General features: G+C 39.0%; 2 protein-coding genes across 5 annotated transcripts in view; one reads left to right on the forward strand and one right to left on the reverse strand.

Moving 5' to 3' along the window:
• Nucleotides 1–737: 737 nt before the first annotated feature.
• On the reverse strand, nucleotides 738–22,897 carry LOC122968546 (pollen-specific leucine-rich repeat extensin-like protein 1). The gene is made up of 3 exons (XM_044333882.1): nucleotides 22,753–22,897; nucleotides 6,013–8,728; nucleotides 738–2,764 (listed from the first exon to the last, which is right to left on the reverse strand). The coding sequence occupies exons 2-3, from the start codon at nucleotides 6,083–6,085 to the stop codon at nucleotides 1,893–1,895; spliced, it is 945 nt and encodes a 314-aa protein (XP_044189817.1). The 5' UTR covers nucleotides 6,086–8,728; nucleotides 22,753–22,897; the 3' UTR covers nucleotides 738–1,892.
• Nucleotides 11,509–24,240, forward strand: part of arhgef28a (Rho guanine nucleotide exchange factor (GEF) 28a) — a 47,394-nt gene continuing 34,662 nt past the window's right edge. For 3 of the 4 annotated variants that reach the window (XM_044333880.1, XM_044333879.1, XM_044333881.1), the window contains exons 1-4: nucleotides 11,510–12,487; nucleotides 15,447–15,504; nucleotides 22,625–22,772; nucleotides 22,871–23,248. In XM_044333880.1, the coding sequence (XP_044189815.1) occupies nucleotides 15,472–15,504; nucleotides 22,625–22,772; nucleotides 22,871–23,248 (559 nt within the window). In that variant the 5' untranslated portion in view covers nucleotides 11,510–12,487; nucleotides 15,447–15,471. Of the gene's footprint in view, nucleotides 12,488–15,446; nucleotides 15,505–22,624; nucleotides 22,773–22,870; nucleotides 23,249–24,240 lie in introns of all 4 variants that reach the window. The other variant, XM_044333877.1, reaches the window with a different exon arrangement.

The raw sequence follows: 24,240 nt of genomic DNA on the forward strand, positions 1-24,240 counted from the left end.
CTTCAACCAGGAAACCAACTAGTAGAGGAACAAACATGTAACTCACAGCAGGAGGTTTTTAAAGGTCTGCTGATTCACAAACAGACTCTGTTCTTTTATATGATAATACAAAAGGAGCTCTGAACTTTGGAACAAAAAAATGTCCAACAAACAACGAAACGAACAACCAAAGTCAAACATTAACAGACAGTATAAACCTTTATCAGTTGGATCATAAAGTATAAATATAATGAAAAACTATATAATAGCTTTCATTTGCTACACTCAATGATGGAGGAAGGCGAAGAACAGTCCTCTCTTTCCTAGATTTAATACCAAAGTCTGACTAAGGTGAAGTCAGTGCACTCAGCCAAAATTATGAACAAATATGTGATAGGCCATGCATGCACATGCATTAATAATTGCACACTGAAAGTGCCGCTATTTGCCCCCCCTTGAGTTTAATCTGGATTGTCTAAGACACCTATAGACTGTAAGAAATACTGGATGTAGCCACTGTGACGTCACCCATTGGTTTGTGGAATCCCATTTTGAAACCTCGAGTTTGCATTTTGACTGTCGCCATTTTGGATTTTTGAAGTCAGAAGTGACCATATTTGGACAACAAGGTAGAGCTGACCCTAATGCTAGCTGCTAGCTGTTAGCTGTTAGCTGCTAGCTTGGTTAGTGCGGTACATTTACAGTTTATGGTCAACTGTGATAATGCTAATGCTAATTTCACTAGCAAAAAACAGGCTTAAAACCATTAAAACAAAATGTACTTACTGGAAAAACTGACTCCTTATAGGGTCTTTTAGCACAACTAAATGCTGAACAAGACTTCTTTAGGTGGCCAAAATGTTACAATTAACTCATGAACTGAAAATACATTGAAATCGTGATGCCTATACTTAATTAATGCATAATTTTAAGCCTTAATAACATTTAAATGGATGAGTTATACAAAAATCCAACCCCTGTGCAGGTGTCATAAATGGGGAAGTATTGTTGCACAACATACTCCCCCTGACTGGGTGTGTCATGTAGATACTGCACAAATGTGCAATAGGTGAAATAGGTGTTCTTCAATAAAATATTATAATAATTACAGACACTTAAATGTAATATTGGTTTATGGTATTCATAAATCCAGCAATAAACACATATAACCATAAACATGGAAAATCAAAAATCAAACCAATAAACTAAACTCTAAACTCTATGTGAACATTGTGAATATATGTTTTGCATAGGGTAACATTTAACGTGCACACACACACATAACGTTACTGTTTTGAAAAGAAGACAGTTACTAATAGTCGTTTAAGCTCAACAGTGCAAGCTAACTCACATTGCCATGAGCTACAATTAGCAAAATAGCAGAACAAAACATAATTTGCTCTGCACTCCCATTTTCACAACAGAGAAAACAGCGTTAGCTCATACTGGGAAATGTGTCACACTGAGCTTGTGATGGAAAAACAAGTTGAAATCACCAACATATCACTGGCGCCAACACATCAAGACAAACTGCTCAGTCAGCAGCAAACTAAACTTTATGTTAGCAACCATCAGCCCCAGACAGCTTAGGGAAGCTGTTAGCTTGAGTCAGCAACACAGCAAGAGCAGAAAAAAAGACCACCAGCAATTGTCCCGGTACTCCCAATGGCTAGTCTGGGCCCGCGTGGTAGTAAGTTAAAAGTAGAGAAATAATGGTTAGTAAGACAAGTAGTGTTTTAGTTGTTGAATAAATTACATTATATGGATAAACAATTATAGTTTGTCCAAATTAAGTCAGTAACAGGTGGTAGAGGTGATTCAGGTGGTAGAGGTGATTCTCTGTTAAATACAGACTTGGTTTGCGTGCTCTGGTTTTTTCAAGAGGTTTGTCAGCCCTGTGGTGAGTTGCAGAGTTAATCTGTGTTGTTGTCATCAGACCACCTCAGCCTCTTTGCAGTAGCCTCCTTTGAGTCATTCTCCTCTCCGTTCCTTCTTGTGGAGGAGCTGAGTCCAGAGGTTGAGGGAAATACAGGGGCCTCATCCAGAGAGCTATCACAGCTACAAAAACTGAGTTTGTCAAAACAATTTTCTGCAGAGAGAGATCCGATATTCTCAACACAAACTTCAGGGACCTGAATCCCATCCTCATCATCCAAACCCACAACATCGATCTCAGGGTCCTCGTTTTCTTCATGCTCTTCCAGGTACAAGGCAATCGCCACCTCAAAAACATCATCTGGATCTTCTTGGTGAATAGGGGGAGAATCGATATGATGAAAAGCAGGAGGAAAAGCAGGAGCAGCATGAGGAAAAGCAGGATGAAAAGTGGGAGCATCATGAGGAAAAGCAGGAGCAGCATGAAGAAATTCGTAAGGATCAGGGAAAGGAAAAGCAAAAGGATAAGCATGATGAAAAGCAAGGGCAGCATGCAGAAAAGCAGGAGCATCATGAGGAAAAGCAAACGGATGCGCATGAGGATGAGGATAAGCATAAAGAACAGGATAGGGACCAGGGAAATCAGGAACAGCAGGACCCCATTGTTGCCAGTTCATCCCAAAGTGCTGTGGTGGGAACTGCTGGTGTGGAGGAGAGGGAGGTCTGCTATTTTCATTAGCATTGTGGTTTGAGTCTTCCACTCTTGCTTCTCCAGAGATACTCCGATGACCATCATTCCTCTCATGGTCATCATGGGGGACTGGGAGATTGCGGATGATCCCGTCCTCTTCAGGAGGCCTTTCAGTATCAGGGCATTCAATACTGTGGTTAAAAGGCCAAAATGGGCCACCTGAAGGGAAAAATAGTATAAGAAAGTCACATTCTGCACTTCCATGAAACAGGCTTATAAAGGATGCTTAAAATCCTAATTAATATATTTTGTCATGTAAATTGCATGTATTTTCTCATATACCCACACTAACTTTAAATACTGCACTAGATGCATCACAAGCACCTTGTAGAAAAGCCACCAATACACAAGGGACTACCACTACCACTACTACCACCTTTAATGTTGCGCAGTTCTGTTATTTTGAACATAATGGTAGGATGAGAATTATTTGATGCTTCATTCACACTAGAATAAAAATTACACTGTATTACACCTGTAACTGTTTAATGTGTGGACCTTGGTAGAATCTTTTTCATCAAGATGGCAACTGATCTTTTTGACCATATACATTACAGATATATTCACATACAAAAATTGAGATTAAAAATCAGGTCCAATCATCATGAGTGAACTTATGTTTTACAGATGTGTTTACAAATATAACCAACACAATTTTTATTGCCCTGAGAATCACTTGTGTACAATAATTTGTAGGATGTGAGAAAATAAGCACCTAGTTTGAAAACACAGTTTTGAATGATGATTAGCCTGACTGGCGTGACTAACATCAATGGAATTATCATAAATCCTCTGGATATGATTTTTTATGGATAGAAAAGTCACAGAAAGTTGGTGTACTGTTTTAAATATTTATAACCAACCCTTGCTCTTGATTTGACTAAAAGAGCTAATCAATATTGTTTTGTACTCTCAAGTAATCAACAGTAATCAACAGTAATCAACAGTTCAACAATCAACAATCAACATAGGATAGAAATGTTTGTTTTAGTCTGGGTCAAAGATTGTAACAATGGTTAGGTCTGAGTTGAAGTATAGCAGTACATTGTTTATTGCAACACTTAAAATAAGAATAAATGATGACAATGTTATCTTCATACTTGTTGGCGAGGAACGTGCAACCAGTTGCGTGCTTTTATGCACGGCTCTGTTCGCATTACTTTCAACCTTGATTCAGAGTCCAGAACCCAGGCCAATGTCTCAAAGCCATTTTAGAAAATGATAGGAAATTTGGACATCCACAATGCTGTGGGAGACATTGAGAAATGGGATGGTTCTTGCGATGGAGATCAAAGCTTCCGGAAAAGGGAGCTTGATAAAACAAATATGATAAGTTTACGCTGTAGGTATTTATATGACTCTTGTGTATGTGCACTGGAAAAAATGCTTATTTTTACCACCAAAAATAGGACATTTAAAGGACTTAAATATTAATAACTTTATAGTCCCCTATAAGTCAAATGAGGTCAATTTTTCACATTCTGCTCCCTTGTTCACTCATGATTTGGTTAAAATAAAAACAGCAGGACATATTCTGGAACAACACTTCAGACACTCTGGGCTCCATAAACTGGCCTTCTGTGAACATCAAATGACTTACTCAAAGTCTCTTAAAGATGCTCAGTCACAGTTCTACTCCAACCTAATTAATAACAATCTTGGAAACCCAAATCATCTTTTTTCCACTATAAATCATCTCCTGAAGCCACAATCATCTTCCCCAATTGAGGCTACAGAAGAGAGATGTAACATTTTCATTGACTTTTTCAGAGCTAAGGTCAACAACATCCGCTCTTTGATGTCCAGCTCTTCCTCTCTGCCTCCTCCTGTCATCGACCCTTTGTCTGGGAGCTCACCGTCTTTTCTGCATTTTACTGGTGTCAGGCAGAGCCACATTGAGGAAATCCTCAGGAAGATGAAATCCTGTACTTGTTCCCTGGACCCTATTCCCACAGCTCTACTCAAATCCTACATCCCCATTCTCAGCCCCTTGATCACCCAAACTATCAACCTCTCCCTTCAAATTGGTAGTGTTCCATCTGCCCTCAAGGTTGCAGTCATCCACCCCCTCTTCAAGAAGCCCACCCTGGATCCAAAAGTTCTTGCCAGCTATACAGACCTATCTCCAACCTCCCTTTCCTTTTACAGTTTGTTGGAGAAGGTGGTTGCCTCTGAGCTTCAGGACCACCTTAAACACAACAACCTATTTCAAAAGAATCAGTCAGGTTTTCATTCAGCACACAGCGCTGAAACAGCTCAGCTCAAGGTTGTGAATGACATGCTGATGGCAGCTGATGCAGGGTTCCCTTCTCTCCTGATTCTCCTTAATATAAGCATGGCATTTGACACTGTGGATCATACTATCCTCTGAGAGCACTTCCACACCACAATTGGACTGTCAGATTCTGCACTTAAGTGGTCTCAGTCAATGGCAATTCTAGGGGATGGCCATATAAGACATCTATGCAAAACCTCCCTCTACTATCTCAAAAACATCTCTTAACTCTGTCCCTCTCTAACCCTGTCAGATGCACATAAACTTGTCCATGCCATTATCTCCTCAAGACTGGACTACTGCAATGCGTTCTTCACAGGGATCCCTGGCAGGAGCATCCAGAAGCTCCAGTACATTCAGAACAGCACTGCCAGGATCCTGATGAGAGTACAAAAACATGAACATATAATACCAATTCTGTTTTCATTGCACTGGCTCCTTGTGTCCTTCAGGATTGACTAAAGTCCTGCTACTCACATACAAATCCATAAATGGACATGGGCCTCCCTACCTACAGGAACTGATCATACCACAAACCTCCACCTGCACCCTCAGCTTGCTCCTCCGGGCCCCCAGTTCTAGGCTCCGCACCATGGGGGATCGAGCCTTCTGCTCAGCTGCATCACGCTTGTGGAACAGCCTTCCTAACCATCTGAGGGCAGCACAGGCCCTAGTCTCTTTTAAAAAAAGGCCTAAAAACCTTTCTATTCAGGAAGGCTTTTTCATTGTAACTTTTATTACTATTTTCTTTATGTTGTGTTATTATTATGATTATTATATTGGCCGGGTTAGAAGGATTTTCATTTCTGATGTTCACTCCTAAAATTTCCATCATCATGGTGCACAAGAAAAACTTATTTCTGGCATTATTCAAAAAATGGCCCAGTCGCCATCTTTTTTCTCAAACGTTCAATGACCATATTTGAATATTTGAGGCCCTCAAACAATAAAAAAGGTAATCATTTTACACAGAGAAAACATTGTATATGTTTTCCTAACTGGCCAGCTAAAATTCTATTACTTGTCTATCTTTATATTCAACAAATTACATTAATTTTCTATAGAAAACTGCTTTTGAGAATTTCAGGAAGATGAATTAATAAATTAGGCATAATATTAAAAGATGTCTTACCTGCATAGTAATTGAACCACCGTCTGACTCTAGCCAGCAAGTGCTCCTCTACAGGGGGCCCATTAAAAGCCATTTTCCAGCAGGTCAGTTTTACAGGAGTTTTCCGTTATGGGCTTTCCATGGGTTCAGTTATCCAACAATTTGTTTTCCAGGCGATCAGTAATCCAAGAGTTCTTCTTTCCAGCAGACAGTTATAGCATAAGGTCAACTTGTGTCAAGTCCAAGTGCAAATGAAAAATTGAAGGGCAAGAAGCTCTAACATCACCTCGGTCAAATGTCACCATTCTGTTTACATGACCTTTACTGACACATGTGTATGAGAGACAATTGATTTACAGTAAATGGTTGATATAAACTGTTGGACTTAGAGTGTAGTTGTTTGGATAAATTATTGATGTTTTTCATCTTCCAGTGCCTCTATTGACTGTCAGGAACACCTGCGGCATCTGATGTGTCCATGATGAACACACACAGTCAGACCACTGTAGTTCATCTTGACCCAGAGTCAAATCTGACAGTGAACCATGTTAACACAGTTTTATTACATCACGGTTTAGTCTATATGTGCAATACTTTTTGCATTTTTAAAATACAAAATAAAATGTACTATATGTCCTAATCTTTTGAACACCATTAATTAGACAGAATAATAATAATAATAATGATAACAGAAATAACTAAGTAGCCTTATAACTGTGAAATATTGATGCAACAGGAGTTTAACCTGGAATAATGACAAGAACAATTACCAAGTGATCAGATCCAATAGCCAGTTTGTATTGCAATTGCATTTTAATAGTCAGATATTTCATAGTTGAATTAATAGTTATTTGCACTTGGTGTAGTTTTCCATAGCTCCATATATTCATATTTGGCCATTTAAATTCAAACACGCTATCAGGTTAAGCTTGTACATTTTTGTGCATTTACATCATTATAAGGAAACATATATAAACAAATAAAAGTTCTTCAGAAATAATTAGGAATTTTTAACAACTGACTTCATTACAGGCCCTCATCCAACATTTTCAAGGCTTTAAAAAGCCAACTCTGTAATATTGCCCAGTGGTATTAATGTCTTTAATTCCAATTAATGGCTGCAGTGAAATTATGATTACTTATCTTGTGCCTAAGATCACTGACGGCCAAATGTTCCACATAATAATCAAATTGTCACCATATTTTTGACAAGAGGTTTATGTGAGGAAAAGTTCAACAAAGCAGAAAGATTTTGAGCTTGTTTAATATTCCTTCAGATCAGTTTACCATATTAATGACTGGTCAAAGTTACAACATATTAATCTGATTTAGAGACAGCAAATATTTCCCTGGAATATTTCAAATCCCTCAATTGAAAAGCGTAAACATGGCATTAGTCTTTCTTAATCGCTGTGGTAATCTAAATCCTTTTCTTTGTTTGTTTTGATGTAATGCATGAAAATCCAAAGAGGGTTCAATTGAGGGCAAGTGGACGTCTTAGTTGTAGATACTTGAGGACGTTTCGCCTCTTATCCAAGGTGCTTCTTCAGTTCAAACTGACTGGCATGGACTCCCAGGTATTTAACCTCTGTGGGGTCGGTATCAAGGTCACTGATACCGCTTGGATGCATGAAAAGCTTTAAAATAGTGATTTCCTAATGGTGTGATTAGGCTTTGCAGGATGAACAGTGCTCAAGCCCTTGGAGTATTTATCCCATTCATTAGTCATTACTGCAAAGCTCTAGTATTGGCACAAGTAAAATATTTCAGGGATTTTTTTTTCATGTATGCTCTCTGTATGCCTACATTAACATATTTACAATCTATACCATCTTTTCTGTTTGATGCTATATTTGAATATTGTTTACACTATGTTTATGCCGGTTTATTTTTATCTTTAACCTCTTTCCTCTGCGTTATTTTGATGCTATGCTGCAAATATGTTCAAGTCATCCTTCGAGGCTCTAACATGTCAACTATGTGAGGTCAAATAATTCATTTTCTTTGTGTTTTTGTTTTTTTTAAAAAACCCACTGGAATTGGTTGTTTTGTAAAGCGAAAACCTTCCTTCAACGAAGAACAAAGAAAGAACTTTAAACATTGCCTTGACTAGGGGTTGTATTGCAAAATTCAAATCCCTCAATCTAAATTTAAGGGCTGATTTTTTCATGATTAGTGTGTTTGAGAGGTCAAGCGCAGCTTTGGAGGCTCAGTTTGTTCAAGTATATAAATTACCACACAGCAATTCCTAAGCTGTTATTCTTGGATCGTGTAAGGAATGTCTTTTCAGAAAAAAGGACTAGAGCTAACAGAAATGAGCAGGAAAGGTGACTGTGTTAGGAAAGGGTCTCTTTCTGTTGTCAGTGCTTTATAAATCTTTTGTATCTTCGATATTAGAGGTTTTGTTTTTTGCACCAGGCACTGCAAAAAGAGACAAGGGTGATTGTCCAGAGGCCTCTTTGTTATTGCTGTTTAGTTGTTTGTTTTTTGAGTCTCTAATGAGGAGGTCAAGGGTTGTGGCACCGTCCATGCCGCTGTGATGATGCCAGGGGGTCTTCAGAATAAAAAGCTTCCAGGTCAGTTGCACTGAGGTAGTTGTGCTTGTTCTGTCGTGATCAAGATCACACGCTACTCTGGTCTTGGCCGCCTTGTTTTGACATGTGAGCCTCAGCTGATGGGTGATGAATTCCACCAGTGTACTGCTCTCGCCACCTACAGGGCACCTGGATCACTTGCACTGAAAAGATAATGACAAGAAAATACACCACATTATATTTGCCTTATCCGGTGTGGGTTTTTTGCAATGTTGAAAAACAAATGGGAGATTAAAGATGATGCGTGTAGAATGTTATGTGGAAAACCTCCACAGGATGGCAGTGTTGTTTGTTCATTCACTTCCTATTTTCCTTTATGCTTTTGCCAACAGATGGCACCACAGTCTTATAGGTTCAATATTACAGTACTGTATGTATTGGGGGATTTGCCCCACTCCCAAATGGCCTATAATCCTCTCATCTCTCCAATTAAGCAATACAACACTTTCCTGTGGACACAGTAAAATGAACTCAGATTGCTGACTGTGTTAAATATAAGACAGCATTGTTGTAGCATGTAAGCAGTGACCTCATTTCAGACATTTAATCTGTTGCTCACTATCAGTCAGTGGGATAAGTCTGGGAGCAGGAAGGGTGGGAAAGTCTTCCTCTCGTTTCCTGTTAATGTCGTACGTCTGTGTGAACGTCTGTGTGATTATGATTACAATCCAACTGAGACCTGAAAGATTTTTATCCAACAGAAGAGCATTAGGAAGTAAAGTATGCAAATTGGACTCTGGTATGAAACTGTGCTTGTACTAATGTCTTTTTTTCTCTTGATGCACAAGTCATTCTTCTTTATTTGAATTAAAAACTATGCAATTCTGATTGAAAAATAAACTTTTCGTAATCCCGGTGTTACAGGTTACAAAAATCTCACGTTATCTGATGACTATGTGTAGGTTGCAGGAATGTTGTAGTGATATGAGTTATGAAAATACTTATAAATCACCTTAACATACGACTATAAGGTCACTATTGACTGTGCTGAATGTTACTGCTTAGTACCACAGTCACATTTTTTTATAGTGATAAAATCAGTAACAGTTGAATAGTTAAAGGATAAAGCTGGGGATTTTCTCATGGAAGTCTACAGCAAAGAGGAATACGATATATCAGGCTTTGGACACAAACACATTACTTGTAAATAGGATCAGTTCATTGTTCATTTGGCTCTGCACATGAGATTTGTTGACAGAACGAAACATATAGAAAAATGCAAGCCATATCCTTTAAAGTGAACCTTTAACCTTTGTTGAACAGCGGCCACTGTGGCCACAAGTGACAACTGCAGGATATTGGTAAATACTAAAACAGGTTAACAGTAGTTCTGTTAGAGAAGAATCATAGTCAGGGAACTGCCTCAGTAATGTCAATTATGCGCGACTATTAATTATTCCAATTTAATTTCCAACTTATCAATTTTTTCCCCTGGTCTGAGTGATCAGTTTTTGGTAAGATCAATATATTTTTGTCCATTTGGTATTGAGTCACTTAACACTGCAACTGACTGCTTGTCCGAGACCTTAAAGGACCACTCCACCAATTTTACACATTTATTTGTCACGGGGAGTATCAGTCAGCCAGTTGTTTAAAGCCTTCCTCCACGCAAAAATGTGTTTTGTTTATTGTTCCTTCGATTGGATATTTGAGCTTCACTGAGTAGAATGACATACTTTCCCATTCACTTGAATGAGGAAGTGTGTCCAAACTTTTGGCTGACTGGTCCTGTATGTGCAGGGTTTGACACTTGAAAGCTGTTTTCACAGTCATCTGCTGAAAGTGCAAAATTCTCTATGTTTTTTGAGTTTAAGGGGTGTACAATTTACACAAGTGTGGCATCGAAACTAGAAGCCTCTAGTGCACATACACTGAGAATGGACTTTCAATGAAGTATAAGACATCTTGTGTCCAGCATTTAAACAAAAAATCCCCTAAAAATATAATACTAAAAATATTTTGATATTCATAAATTCTGGATTTTTCAATGATAGGAGTTTATGTCATTTAAAAATCTTTAATAAGGTAATTAATCTTTTATATAGAAAACCCATATCAGACACAAATTATCAATTAGTGCAGTTCTTTTATAGGTCTTAAAATATGTCTGATGGGATCTTTAATGTTTTCTGTGGCTCTAGGGAGCTTTTGAAAATTAGACAAAATCACAAATTGGCCTCTGCTGCTTCGATTTTGACCGTAAAAAAACAAAAAACAACAAAAAAAAAAAAACTCTGTGAGTTGCCTAACTTTATGGAAGTGCAATATTGAATTGCTGGAGGAGTATTCCTTTAATAAACACAACACCTCTGACACTAATCTTGTTATCTCGTGGCCCAGTGAGATCTGTTCACTGTGACAAAAACTGAGACAGTATAAACATACAGGAGATAATAACAACACCCAACTATGACATAATAATACCTTATACATACCTCAGAATTGTATGACTATATCTGTTTCATACTATCATTATCTCTGAGTCAGACTTATTTCTTGGATCAGAAACACAAAAAAATGCATGTTGCTTCTTGTGCTGTATAATACGGAAGCCAAGAACGGCCATGCTTGCAATTATATTTTTAATGCTGTTACCTCAAGATCACGAGTTCATTTCTCATGACAACAGGTTAATTTAGGTTATCTCATTATCTTGAGAAAACAAAAGGCCAGTTTCTTGAGATAACAACGTTTATTTTGTCGAGATCACGGGATAATTGTGGAGAACTTGAAAATGATGTCTGATTCATTTGATCACACCTGATTTTAGCCTTAAAGATCACTATCATGATTCACCCCTAATTCACCAAAGATTTTATAAAAGTAGATAGGGGTTACTATAAGCCTTATTAACAAATGACTAATTATCTTAGACAGTTTTTGGTAAATAACCTTTATTGAATAAAATATGAACATCAAACAGATGACAGTGGTGAGTTTACATATATTTTGCCTGTTTCATGATGTCTTGCCCCAAATCCTTACATATAAAAGTGATGTCAAAGTTGCCCAGCAGATGTCGCCATTTTGGCTGTATCAAATCCTTCAACACAACCATTTTCAACACAATTGCTTCATAAGATTCACTGCTTCGGAAAGCTTAGTTTCTCCCATCACTAACGCTGGCACTACTGATCTCTGATGATCATTGTAAGTAATGAAAGACTACAACCTTTCTGTTTTCTCGTGATAACATGTTGATTATCTTGTTATATTGAGATAACAAAGCTAATTTTCTCAAGATAACAAAATAATTAACTTGTGATCTTGAGATAACTGCATTAAAAAATAATTGCAAAAGCGGCAGTTCTCGGCTTCCGTAATTTAAGTAGCGCCAGCAGAGAGTGATATCACTCCAACTTGTCTCTGATTGGAGGAAATTGAAATTACAACTGGCCTGTGTTACAACTGAACCCGTTACCCCCTACAACACTGTAAACTGCAGCAATCAACATAAAAGGCTATGGACATATACCATATAAAGAGTTAAAGGGATTTTACTGTAAACACTAGATGCACATGGGACATACTGCAGGTCCAAATAACTTTCACTCATATTTTAGGCATATGTTCCTCATCCTTCCTGCCTGCGGGGCTGCTCTGCAGGCAGACCGGTGTGTGAGGGGGCTGGACCAGAGGAGCAGGCTGCAGAGAGGAGAAACAACTCTGGCGACACCTGCAAACAAACTCCCAACCGTCTCTCTCTAATTCCCGGTGCGGAGGGACGGATGAAGCGGCGAGACAGGCAGTAATACGGAATAAGGGCGTGAAAATGTGTTAGGCATTAAGCGGAAGGGCAACACAGTAAGTTTCTCAAGATACAAAGTCGTGCGATATTTGAGTTCACGACAGATCGGAGCGAGAGCTGAGAGAAAGAGAGAGAGAGAGAGAGACGACAGCAGGTAATGGCAAACTGATTCATTCCCAACTGGAAAACTTCTGCTTAAAATAACATTTAAACAAAGAAAACACTGTGCAATGAGATGCAGCAATGGTTAGACTTTTGAGCATATGTGGTTTTATTGATTAATTTAGGGATAATCAATGCTGGTGCGTTCACAGGTAAACAGTAAAAAGCGTGGCAGGAATTGTTGATTCAGTCTCTGTCTGTCCTCAGTTTTCAACAGTTGATGCATTCACTGACTGTATGCAGTAGTTTCACTTCCCGGTGAAAGCAATAGAGGTCATTTGTTCCTGTTGGAAATGTTTGAATGCTGATAATGTATGTACTACATTATCTAAAGCCTGTTTTCACCTCTGTTGAACACCTGTTCATTGTACAGTCGATTCAGTGGCTTGGCAGTGAGGCTATTTTCCTTTAAGTCTCATTAAAAGGTTATGAAAAAGGTGATGTAGGTTAGTATTTACCCTCTAAAATAGGGACAAACTCTATTTTCAATGTAGCTTCATATATAACCACTCATCTTACTTTTACTCTATGATCATAAAATAGCCTTCATCATGAAGTGACAGTGACACTGTTGGCTAACTGTAGCATTTAGTTTATCATGACATTGAGCATCTTCTCCTGAGAAATGATGATGTACACTAGTCTTATATTTGTAGCAAATTAACGCATAATTACCAGGAGCTGAGAGCAGAAAAATGCACCTTTTTCAGACACCCTAAAACTGATTGCAGCTTATCATGTGAGAGGAATTAGATTATTCAATCATGCATCACCTGAAAAAAAAAAAAAAAAGAAATCGAAGGACAACAGGATCAACTTGCTCACGTCTGAAAATATTTGCATCACATGTGTAGGTGTCAAAATGAGTTTCCCAAATGCTTTTTGACAGCGTGCATTCTCTCGTTACGTGTAATCTCTTTTCTCACGCTCTGTTCTGGAGTGTGTGGCCACCAGCCAGGTCAGGTTTCTTATTCACATTGAACATGTCAGAGGCTAAAGTCATGCTGAGGACAATGACTGACACGGATTCAGTGCAAACTAAAAAAAAAAAAAAAGCTCTCAAATATTAAACATGGCCTACAAACTGTGAATGCTAGATATAATCTTACAAGTTATTTTGCTAACGTGATTACATTATGGTTAATTTTTGCTTTTCATTGACAATTTGAAAGTTGTTTTTGAACTTGAGAAGCTCCAGTCTAGAAGGATCTTGATCCTTTCGATGTGTTGATTCAGATTATGTCTGTAAACCTTACATTAACATTAGCATGCCAGAATATTTGTTGACCTAATGGGGTGCCACCTGCAAACGTTGGACAATGTTTATTCTACAATGTGACATGTAAACCTTCTCTAGTTCCACATCACAATGGTGTTGCCCCATGGATTTGAAAAGGTTTAAAAACACAAATAGACGCCCAGGCCTGTGGCATTGCAGTCCTATTGATAAGACGTCCTTTGGACATAATATTACAGTACGCAAACATGATAGTGATATTATTGTTTGACAAACCCTAAGGACATCAGTCAGTGTATTATAGTATAATGTGATTGGACCTGCTTTTAAGACAGTGAATCTCATTTGTCTTGTTGGTCTGCTATGTCACCTAACAGGTTTATTCTCATAAAATAATAATAATAAAGTCATCTCTGGTTTAACCCAGAGTATTTATATTTATATTTAGATGAGTGTCATCATTAGGGATGCAACTAATGATTATTTTCATTATCAATTAATCTTTTGTCTGTAAAATGTCAGTTATAGTTCCCCTCAGCCCCACAAAATAATGTTGTTGTTTTTTTGTCCAACGAACAATCCAAAACACAAAGAAATTCTGTTTATCATCATGTTCTTCAAAGAAAAGCATTAAATCATCACATTTCAGAGGCTGAAAATTTTTTGGCATTCGTGCTTAAAAAATGGCTACAAACAATTACTTTACCATCAAAATAGTTGCCAATTAATCTTCTGTGAATTGACTAATCTTTGCAGCTCTAGTTGTCATTAAAAATCACTGATATTTTATTGTTGTTTTATACGTGGATTAAGGGGTTGTATTTGCGATACTGAGGTTAGAGCGAAAGTGATGATGTTGATTGATCGATACTGTAAAACTTTTTTGTCAGTTGATTCATTTCAGTCGTTTTTCAGACAGAAATACATACTCTGGTTCCAGCTTCTCCAATTTGAGGATTTTCCACTTTTGCCTCTTGTGTATAATTATAAACAAATATCTTTTGGGGTTTGGACTGTTGGTCGAACAAAACAAGACATTTAAAGATGTTACCTGATTGCGATGAGCATTTTTCACTTTTTATAGACCAAATAATTAATTGCTTAATGGAGAACATTAATCAACAATAAAAAGTAATTGTTGGTTGCAGCTCTAATTGGGATCTGAAAGTCAGAAGAAAAAAAAAAGAAATTCACAACAGAGAACTGGTTTGTAATGCAAGTATACAGTGTATATGCAAAAACAAACAAGTAATGTTGCGCTGACCCATAAAATCAATGAGCGTCTAGGCAAAGTGCAGCCTGCTGCCGCCACTGTACAGCTTTGAGGTCATGCACTATTCACAGCTGAGAGTGAAGTCACAGCGGATCAGGTGTTTGCAGATGATTCGGTTACTTTTTCCTCCCCTGCTGCATCCTGCCTGAAGAGTCGGACACTGTAACTACTGTAACTATTGTGGCATATATATGAGTGTATGAAGTGATGTTGTATTTTCTGTTTTCAAATCATTATCAATGATCACTTGAGCATCTCAGTTTAGTGACTGTATGTTTTTCCATTGTTTCCTCTGGGAGACAGACCTAACTGTCCCGAACTCTATAAACAACACTTATTATTGCAATGAAATGAATGATTGCATGGTATAACAGTTTAGATTGTATCTTCTTTCTGTTGTATTCTCCTGACATTGTAGTGACATGACTCTATCCTTCCCAGGCATCTGCTCGTGAATGGAGAGAAAATGGAGGTGAACAGAAGAGAGGTGCCTTTATATGTAAGTGCCCGCATGTTTTTGCTTCTCTCATGTGTTAGTGGTCTAGTACAGGGGGTCTGTTTGGGTATTTTTAGGGTGTGGTTGGATACGTACATGAAGTCTCTCGAGCAGTTTACCACATTTAGACCCACTTCAGTTATTTTCTCACCAGAATTAGAGCACTCTAGTTTTTCCCTCCTGCCATCCCTTTCCTCTCTTTTAGCCCTGAGTCTCCTCTCTGTGCAGCGGTTGACTGGCAAGCCTTGTGTCGCAAATGAAACCCAAGCCAGGAGGGTTTCAGTCCCTGGGGAAGCCAGGCCTTACACAGTCTGCTCACCAAATGACAAGGCTCTCTGAAAGCATGGCTTCCACAGAGAACATGGGAGCCAGAATAACAGAATATACCCATTATTTAGGCGTTTTATTGTAAGGAGTATACACACACCATTGTGTAAATTAAATAAATACACTCTTTTCTTTCTAACATGTTTGAGTGCAGAGTGTGCAGGTGTGTTTGAATTATTGTTTCAATTTTTTTTTGGCATAGTAGAACTCTCTGCTACATTCATTTCTTCCATGTGTCTTCCTTTTGCCCTTCAATCCTCCATATCTTCCATCTCTCTCTTTCTCTCTGTCTCTCTCTCTCTTTCTCTTGCCCCTATTCTCCCGTGTGTGTGGAAGCCTGGGTGGGCCAGTCACTGAAGCGTTGCCAGATTTCTGGTAAGCAGAGTGTCTGCTTGTTTTGCTGTGTCACCAGTTTCAGAGGGGGGAGGGGGGCTTGCGCAAAACCCTTTCCCTCCCTGCACTCATAGAGGCTGATTGAAGACCGGTCTGAAAACTAGGCATGTGAATCATTACGGGCTCTACCATGTACACATACACCTCTCCATTAAGAGGAAGTGGCGTCTCCACCCTCTAAGGTCACAGCTCAACAGGAGCAACTCTCACTGCTGAATGAGATCCAGATTTCAATGCCGGGCTTTGTGTGGGCAAGCCACAGCACACTGCTGTGATATAAAGGCTGTTATTGTAACACGCCTAGTAAAGTTTTATGGTGCACCTCCACACATACAACATAGTGTCAGGCCTATGGCAGTGACTGTTAGGCTAGATCAATGAATAAATAGCTGCATTAAAGTGCAGGCAGCAAATGTGGGAGTTCCTGTTTTTGAGGAGGTTTTATTGAGCTTGAGAGTCAAAGCAATCTGTGTGCAATTTGTTCATCCAGGTGTGTATGTGTGAGGAAAACTGAAAACAAGAAGAGTGAGTGCTCATGTTATGGGTAAGCTGAAATATGAGAGCTCCAAAGTTACTGCGAGAGAAAAATACACACACAAAAAAACATGCGTTGCTCAATTATAAGTGCCAGAGACAGCCATGTCAGTCACCACTTTGCTCCTGACTGACATACCTCAATAACTATTGGATGAGTTGCCATGAAATGTTGCACAGGCATTCATGGTTGCCAGAGCATGAAGCCAGCGGATAAAAGTTTTCACTTATACTTATTCTACATCTACCTGATGGGACATTCATGGACGGACTGCCATGATCTTTGGTAAAGACATTCATGTTCCCCAGAAGATGAATAGTAATATCTTTGGTGATCACCAAAGTGATCAAAATTTTAGTTTTGTCCAATGTGGTTTATGTCCAACAACTTCAAAACTAGACATTCCAATCAGTGTCAGTTTGTACTAATTAGTAAATATTAGCATGCTAACATGCTAAACAAAGATGGTGAACATGGTAAATCTTTCAAATGTTAGCGTTGTCATTGTGAGCATGTTAACATGCTGGTGTTAGTATTTAGGTTTTAAAGGATATGTCTTGCAATTTTCTATATTTTTATACATGTACTATGTTGTACATTTCTCAAAGAAACTCAGTACAAAGTCAAGAGGTTGTGATATGTAGCACAACAAGCTAGTGAAGCTCTGTAAACAGAACCTCATTCTCGCACAGGCTCAGTGGTGTCTGCCTTGCATGGAACTACTCTCAAGAGACTGAAAATGTGTTCGCTGTTACTAGTCTTTGTAGTCATTTCTAAACAAATTACTGTGACCATAATCTTTGTGGTGAAAGAACATGTCGCCCAGTGCAACATTGTGGCTCATTGCTGTGTTATTAGTAGTTTTTGGACAACAGCGGAGGTCTATGGCGCAGAGGAATAAGATAGATCAGGCTTTGGATACACACACATTGCTTGTAAGTAGGATAGTAGAAAATCACCAGCCATATCCCTTAAGCACTGTTGTTCCTATATACAGCCCCACAGAGCCGCTAGCATGACTATAGACGGTTTCTTTTATAGTAGTCATTATCTCAACACATACTCATAAATGGAAATATGTAAGTATATCCTTGTTGCAGTGTGTTTGTTCATTTGCCAATACGGTTTGATAGTGTTACTTATTACAGTGCTCTTTGAGCCAGTGAGTTTATGTTTTTTTCCCTTGTAAGTGCTGTGGTGATTGTGTTCGCCTTGCTTTTCACATGTCAAATCAATAGAAAACCTCACCCTGCCAGTCGTTTAAGCCATTCAGTCATAAAAGAATTCAGTCGGTCAAAAAAAATCTCTCGTACTTGAACAAATAGAGACATATGCTCATATTACAAGGGCTTTCTCATATATTCAAGTGTACACTGTCAAGATGAGTCTTCATAATTATTGATTTCAGTAAACATTTACCAAAAAATCCAGTTACTTCTTGGTATTATTATGTAACAAGATATCTATACTTCTTTGAAATGAAATGTGTGTGGCACCATGCCAGTTTTAATGACAGCCTCTCTGACATGTAGACTATTAGTATCTCATTTGCACAGCAGATTAAATCAGAGGTATGTGTCTTAGCTGAGTATGAGAAAAGGCCTACAGTACTGTGTGAGCTGTCACATCCAAGACTCCTGTGAGAGTTTCTTTTAGCTTGGATGTGAGTAGCCAACATGTCACTGTGATATTGTGTAACTCAGAAATATTGAAAACATTGTTTGAGTTTGAAAAATTATTTGCATGATGTATTAGTTTGTGTGAATGTTTATGAAATGGACAAAGTGGGTCGAATAGTCCAAGCATGTGCTTTTTCTCAGCCCTCTGTTGGTTTTTGATCAAAGCCAAACCATTAAGTCATAATGATTTATTGTGACTGTAACATAAGCCTTTTCTTTTGTAATTTCATGTCAGGATCCGTCCACTACAAAGTGTGGAAGAACCTTTATTAATGAGACTGTGTGTTAGCTGAAATACTATACTGCAATTCTACTAAAATATTGTTAATATTTTAAACAGAATATTGTGGTCCCGGCTGACGTCAGGCTGTCTTCTCACTACAGAGAAGTGACTGTTATTGGAGCTGTTTTTGTTGTTGTGGTGGCAGTGATCTTGCTCCCCTGACGTCATCTACGTGTTGCACTCAGGAGATCATGGCAAAGAGCTCTAGAGCTGATGACTGCCGGTTTCCTGGAGACAACGGGCAGTGGATCTGTTGTTATTGTTTTCCCCCACTGAACGGACAGCAACACGTGGAGGTTATAAAATCATGTTTACTGACAGTGGATTAGGTGTTTTTAATGAGAACAAATATCCCCCCAGTTATTATGTCATATTTAAGTAATCCTACACAGCACGGTTGCCTTTTAGATTTGTATCAAACAGCTATTGCATATGATAAACCTCTCTATGTTTATGTTCAATAATAAACACATTCTGCCTGACCTGAGAACTGCCCATATGCGAGGCATGAGGTAAAACCACAAGGTGTTGAATATTTCATTGTTACTGGATCAGGCTGGGTCATGATAAAGGCCTGGAGAAAAGGCGGTAGATCACATCAGCCTGACGTCTTATCACCACCCAAGCATCCTCCTTCCTGTTCCCTAAGGCACCAGAGATAGAGTTAGGATCAACCAAATTCTGTCTAATCAAATTGCGCCTGTGTAAAGCAATATTATCTGAGGCTGCTGCAGATTGTTGGGATGATTAAGTGGGAGCCACAGCTACCTTGGAGGAGTGAAAACCGAATCAAAAGATATTAAAAAATAAGTGTAATAATATGTTCCTGTGTCTTTCATAGACTTTTAAGATCTAATAGCTGGAGGACAAAAAAAATAAAACATCACAGACAGGGAGTGGATAAAGATCCTTGAAAGTGACATGATATATCGGTAGATGACCCATCCAATGACGATAAATAGTAAGAATTCTTGTGACAGTTTACATGATCTGTGTCCAAATCTCTGCAAAAGACTAATAGAAATGTCATGGTTACTTTGAAAACATCAAGACGTTTGAAGACAATTGAATGAAATTCAGCATTTTTCAAAATGCCATAACCAGCCTTTTCAAAAAATCAGGAAGGCTGCATGAACCACAGGCCAACATCTTATCTTTTTGTTATGTGGAAAAACAATCAGCGATAACATTAACTGTGCTAAGTGTGCACTAAGTGGTAGTGCCGCGAACCACTTAGCGCACACAACAAGCTGAGAAACTGCAGCTTGAGTCATTCTTATCAGTCCAAACCAATGGCCTGCTTACACAAGAGGTCAGTCACTTTACTACCTCTGAACCAGTGACTCTTGAAAGCTCCAAGAGTTTAGGGGCAAAGAGAATAAAAGGAAGATTGAGCCAAAATTGTAGATGTTACGCCAGCCCTATTATTGATTGATTAGTTATATTTCATATCTCTACAAGATGGATTGGCACACATTTTGGTGAAACGTTCATGTTCCCTAGAGAAGGAATCCTCTGACTTTGATAATCTCTAGACTTTTACTCTAGCAGTACCAGCAGGTTGACATTCATGCTTCCTTGTGAAATGTCTCGACAACTGTTCGGTGGATTGCAGTGCAGTTTTTCGTAGACATTCATGGTCACTGATATTTGGAGATCCCCTGACCTTTTATCTAGCATCATCATCAGGTCAAAATTTCAATTTTTCCAATACTCTATATCCAACAGTTTGGTTTTCTTCACATTGATCATTGCAGCCTCACAGAGTCACTGGCATGGGTGACTCGGTGCTATTTAAAGACAATTACATAGATTTTTATTTAATCCATACACAATCTTATCTGTAATTTTTAATTGTGTATGCTTCAGTCTGTTGTATTTAGCTGCTATGCTGCTAAAATATTACAGATATTAAAACTAAGGATGACAGTAATGCAATAAAATGCCGTACCAGGTGGCTTTAGAGTAGCTGATGTAGGCACTAGAGGTAAGTTTTAACATGATGGATGCCTTTGCCTAAAGTATTAATAATAAGGATAGATAAAGGTAGAGTCAGTCATTCTGGAGAAAGATTGTTGACATTTGAACTGAACACCCACACAAATACACCCCTCCCTTCGTGCTTCTTCAGACACTCCATCCCCCAAATTCATGGACGCGCATTGCCAAGGAAGTGACCAAAAGAGAATTATGGCGGAATCCAGAGCGAATCGTCAGCTGCAGAGTCACGTCTGGGATTCTCACACATTATCATGAGTGGAAAAAAATTTTCATCTCATGTGAGCACAATAGTCCGTCCACCATCTCCACCTCTGTGCAGCGTCCCCCACTTCTCACTCCTACGTTCAGCATCTTTGTCCACAAAAGCAGCCGTCTGTCGGCTACAGCTCCTGTGGAGCTGAGAGGACAGCGGCCGGCCAAACTGCCTTCACCAGGCTGACTGACAGCGGAAATTTACTGAACCAAAATAGTTTGCATGTCGGCTCCACGGGAAGAATTTGTATTTATTGATTCATTGATGTGGTTAATAACTTCAGAACACATATTCAGCAGGATATTTGTGTGATGGAAACAGCTGCCTACTCAGACTACGCTTCACTAAAAGCGACAGAAATAGACTTGGAGTGTAAAAAAACATGGAGTGTCTCCATGAGACTGTCTCAGAGTCAGTGTGGCTTGATAAATTTAATAAAATGGAAGCGTATCTGTTCCACAAGAAAACACTTTCTATGTAAATTGGCCTCGGCCTCTTGGCCTCCAGTTCACCAGCCCTTCCCCATCATTCAACAGGTGCTGGAGATGAGAGACCATCATTTCCTCACACAGACAGCTTCTCTGATGACTGATGACTGATGACTTCCCCCTGTCCTGTGCACGAGCACAAATGCCCCCTGCTGATTGGTTGGAATTGTGTTCTGTGGCTCGGTCCGAGCCACTTTGTTTGTTTCCCATTTACAGAGCTAGTGCTGTGTATGGACACAGGATTTTTTTTTTCAGCACACACACAGAAAGTACAGCTAGTGGGCCATGAAGAGATATTTGCAGAATTTGACAAAACATGTATTGAACAATCTTTCTCCAGAATCACTGACTCTAACTTTAAGGATGGCCCCATAAATCACAAGATAAAACCCTAAGCTGAACACAAGAAAACAGAAGATAAGGATATTGCACAATCTTGGAACTCCAAGTATGCAATCCCTCTTGAACTTGAATGATACACTTTGAGCAGACCTCTTAGAAAGGTCACTCTCTGGAGGAAAATAATACTTTGTGGGCGAGCTAACAGCTTGGTGGTTTCTTATGTTGATAGTGACAACAAAAAAACATTCAATTCACAAATGAATTGATGTCCCTACGTCAATGGTTATATGTTGCAGAAGCATATCAGATGCACTGAATCATGTGAGTGAGGGAATATCTTGTTCTTTGTCCATGTTTAGATGAGAGTTGTTGGTTGTTGTTGTTGTTGGTCAGAGAGTTTAGATGAGGCCAATGATGTAACAGAAATAATGAATCTCATTATGAAGGTGGATCATGAAGTTGACGCTCAGTAGGGTGCAGTACACTCCCATTGTGAGAAAATAACTGGTGTCCTTCTTCCTTCCTCTTTTCCCAGCTGCCCCATTTTTTATTCCTCTATCTAGTACAACGAGTACAGTGAACTTTATGAGACTGACTGAAGTTAATCAGAACGTGTCAGCTGGGTGATAAGAAAAGACTCACTTTCCTTCTGAAGAAAGCTGTGTAGTCAAGACCTCTTACTAATGTCCATCTTAAATTGGAGCTATTAGAATGTGATAGCTCAGTAATTACATTAGATAAGGAGCGATTAAAGATGCCTCTATTTTATTATTAACCATGTGCTGGTGATTAAATGGATGGATTTCCTTTTTCTCATCTCAGGGACAGGTGGAGGCCCACGTAATATTACAAGCCAGCCAAGCTCCAGAAGACGCAGAGTTTTATGTGGTTCTACAAGGTTCTAGACTTACACATGTAACTTCAGCAAAAAGAGGAGATGACGGACTCACCCTGTGCTTCACAGCTCCTGGTAGGTCCTTCCGTCAGTCTCTTAACAACACTCAGATTTCTCTCTTTGCTTGTCATCGTCTCACTTTTTCCTATCATGATTTTCTCTGTCTCCCATAGGCCATGATCTTGTGGAAGTTGTCTCTGTCATGCCCTACTTTTACGCAGAGGACCAGGTCAAGCCATGCAGTGGTGAAGCATCTCTTGAATATGTCAGGGATGTTGCCCAGGAAGCAGCAGAGTACCTGAGTGCAAACAGGGACCAGCTTGGCCCCCAGAGCTACCTAGAAGTCCTGAAGAGGTTTTCCACATGGGCGCAGGGAGCTGACGAGGTGCTCACTGCTGGACCATTAGATTGCAATGAGGAGGATGTGCGGCTCAGACAAAGTCCAGGCGATGAAGCTGATGTCAGGCAGCTGGATGAGAAAATCACACAGGCTATGGCTAACATGGATTACCCTCAGCAATGGAAAAACACTGACAAACAGCCCAGAGAAGGTAACGAAATAGGAGGTGGGACTGTAAGTCACAAGCTGCGGTCTTGTAGCTTTTTATTTGCCAGAGGTAATTTTGTATCCACTCCAAGCTATCCATGATGCTTTCTGACGCTAAAGTACAGATGAGTCTGCATATTGAGTTGTATGAGTCATTTAAACTTAAGAAACCAAACCACTCTAAACCAAACAAAGCACATTGAGGAGGTCTGTAGGTTTATTTCAGTTGCTCAGAGGAGTTCAGGATGTTTCCACAACTTTCAGTTTGCGCTCCACTACTTCCTGGATCATCCAGGTCAAAGGTCAGGGATTCCCCTCCGCTCAGCTGATTTGAGGAAACGTCTGGGATGAGTGGCAGAAAGTTTGCAATTCTTTAACTCCCAAAGTATTTTTTCCCTCATTTATTGTTATCGCTGTTTTGTATCCAGAGACATTCCTAAAGAGCTGGTTCACGGAAAAAAGACAAAAAACAACCGTATTTTATAACTTAACTCGAAGTATCTTTTGGTTTTATTTGCCCAGGTTTTGACATATTCATCCTGTTTTTATAGAAACTATTTCTTAGAAAGCCAAGGGTCTGTGACATATTCAGAGAAAAGGGACACTGTTTCTGGGAAGACATGTTGTTGTTGAATTTTTTTAACCCTTACGTGCAAAGGTCATTCGGACCTACACTCTCCCAAAAGTGAATCAAAAATAACCCATATTTGAATCAATGTTTTTGTTAATGATATTTAGTTATCTTCATAATCTTTGCTAACAAAAGAGGTAAAACTAATTATTTACCAGTGTTATATGAAGGTTGTACTGTTTATTTGTACTTTTCATCATCAAATGACCAAACTTGCAAACATTAGAGTTATAAGTTATGCTATGTCTAGCTAAGCTACTGAGCTAGCTTGTTACGGCAACAGTACTTATAGTAGCCAATGTTAGCTAGCTATGACACAGTATAATTTGATTGTAAGCAAATATTTTTTTGCATCAAAGGGTGCA

The sequence above is a fragment of the Thunnus albacares genome, chromosome 18 (assembly GCF_914725855.1).
Source record: "Thunnus albacares chromosome 18, fThuAlb1.1, whole genome shotgun sequence".
Taxonomy (NCBI): Eukaryota; Metazoa; Chordata; class Actinopteri; order Scombriformes; family Scombridae; genus Thunnus; species Thunnus albacares.

Coding starts and splice junctions, on each gene's coding strand:
- LOC122968546 (XM_044333882.1), bottom strand. CDS start 6,085: ATGGCTTTTAATGGGCCCCCTGTAGAGGAGCACTTGCTGGCTAGAGTC. Junction 2,765..6,012: donor GTGGTTCAATTACTATGCAG/GTAAGACATCTT, acceptor TTTTCCCTTCAG/GTGGCCCATTTTGGCCTTTT.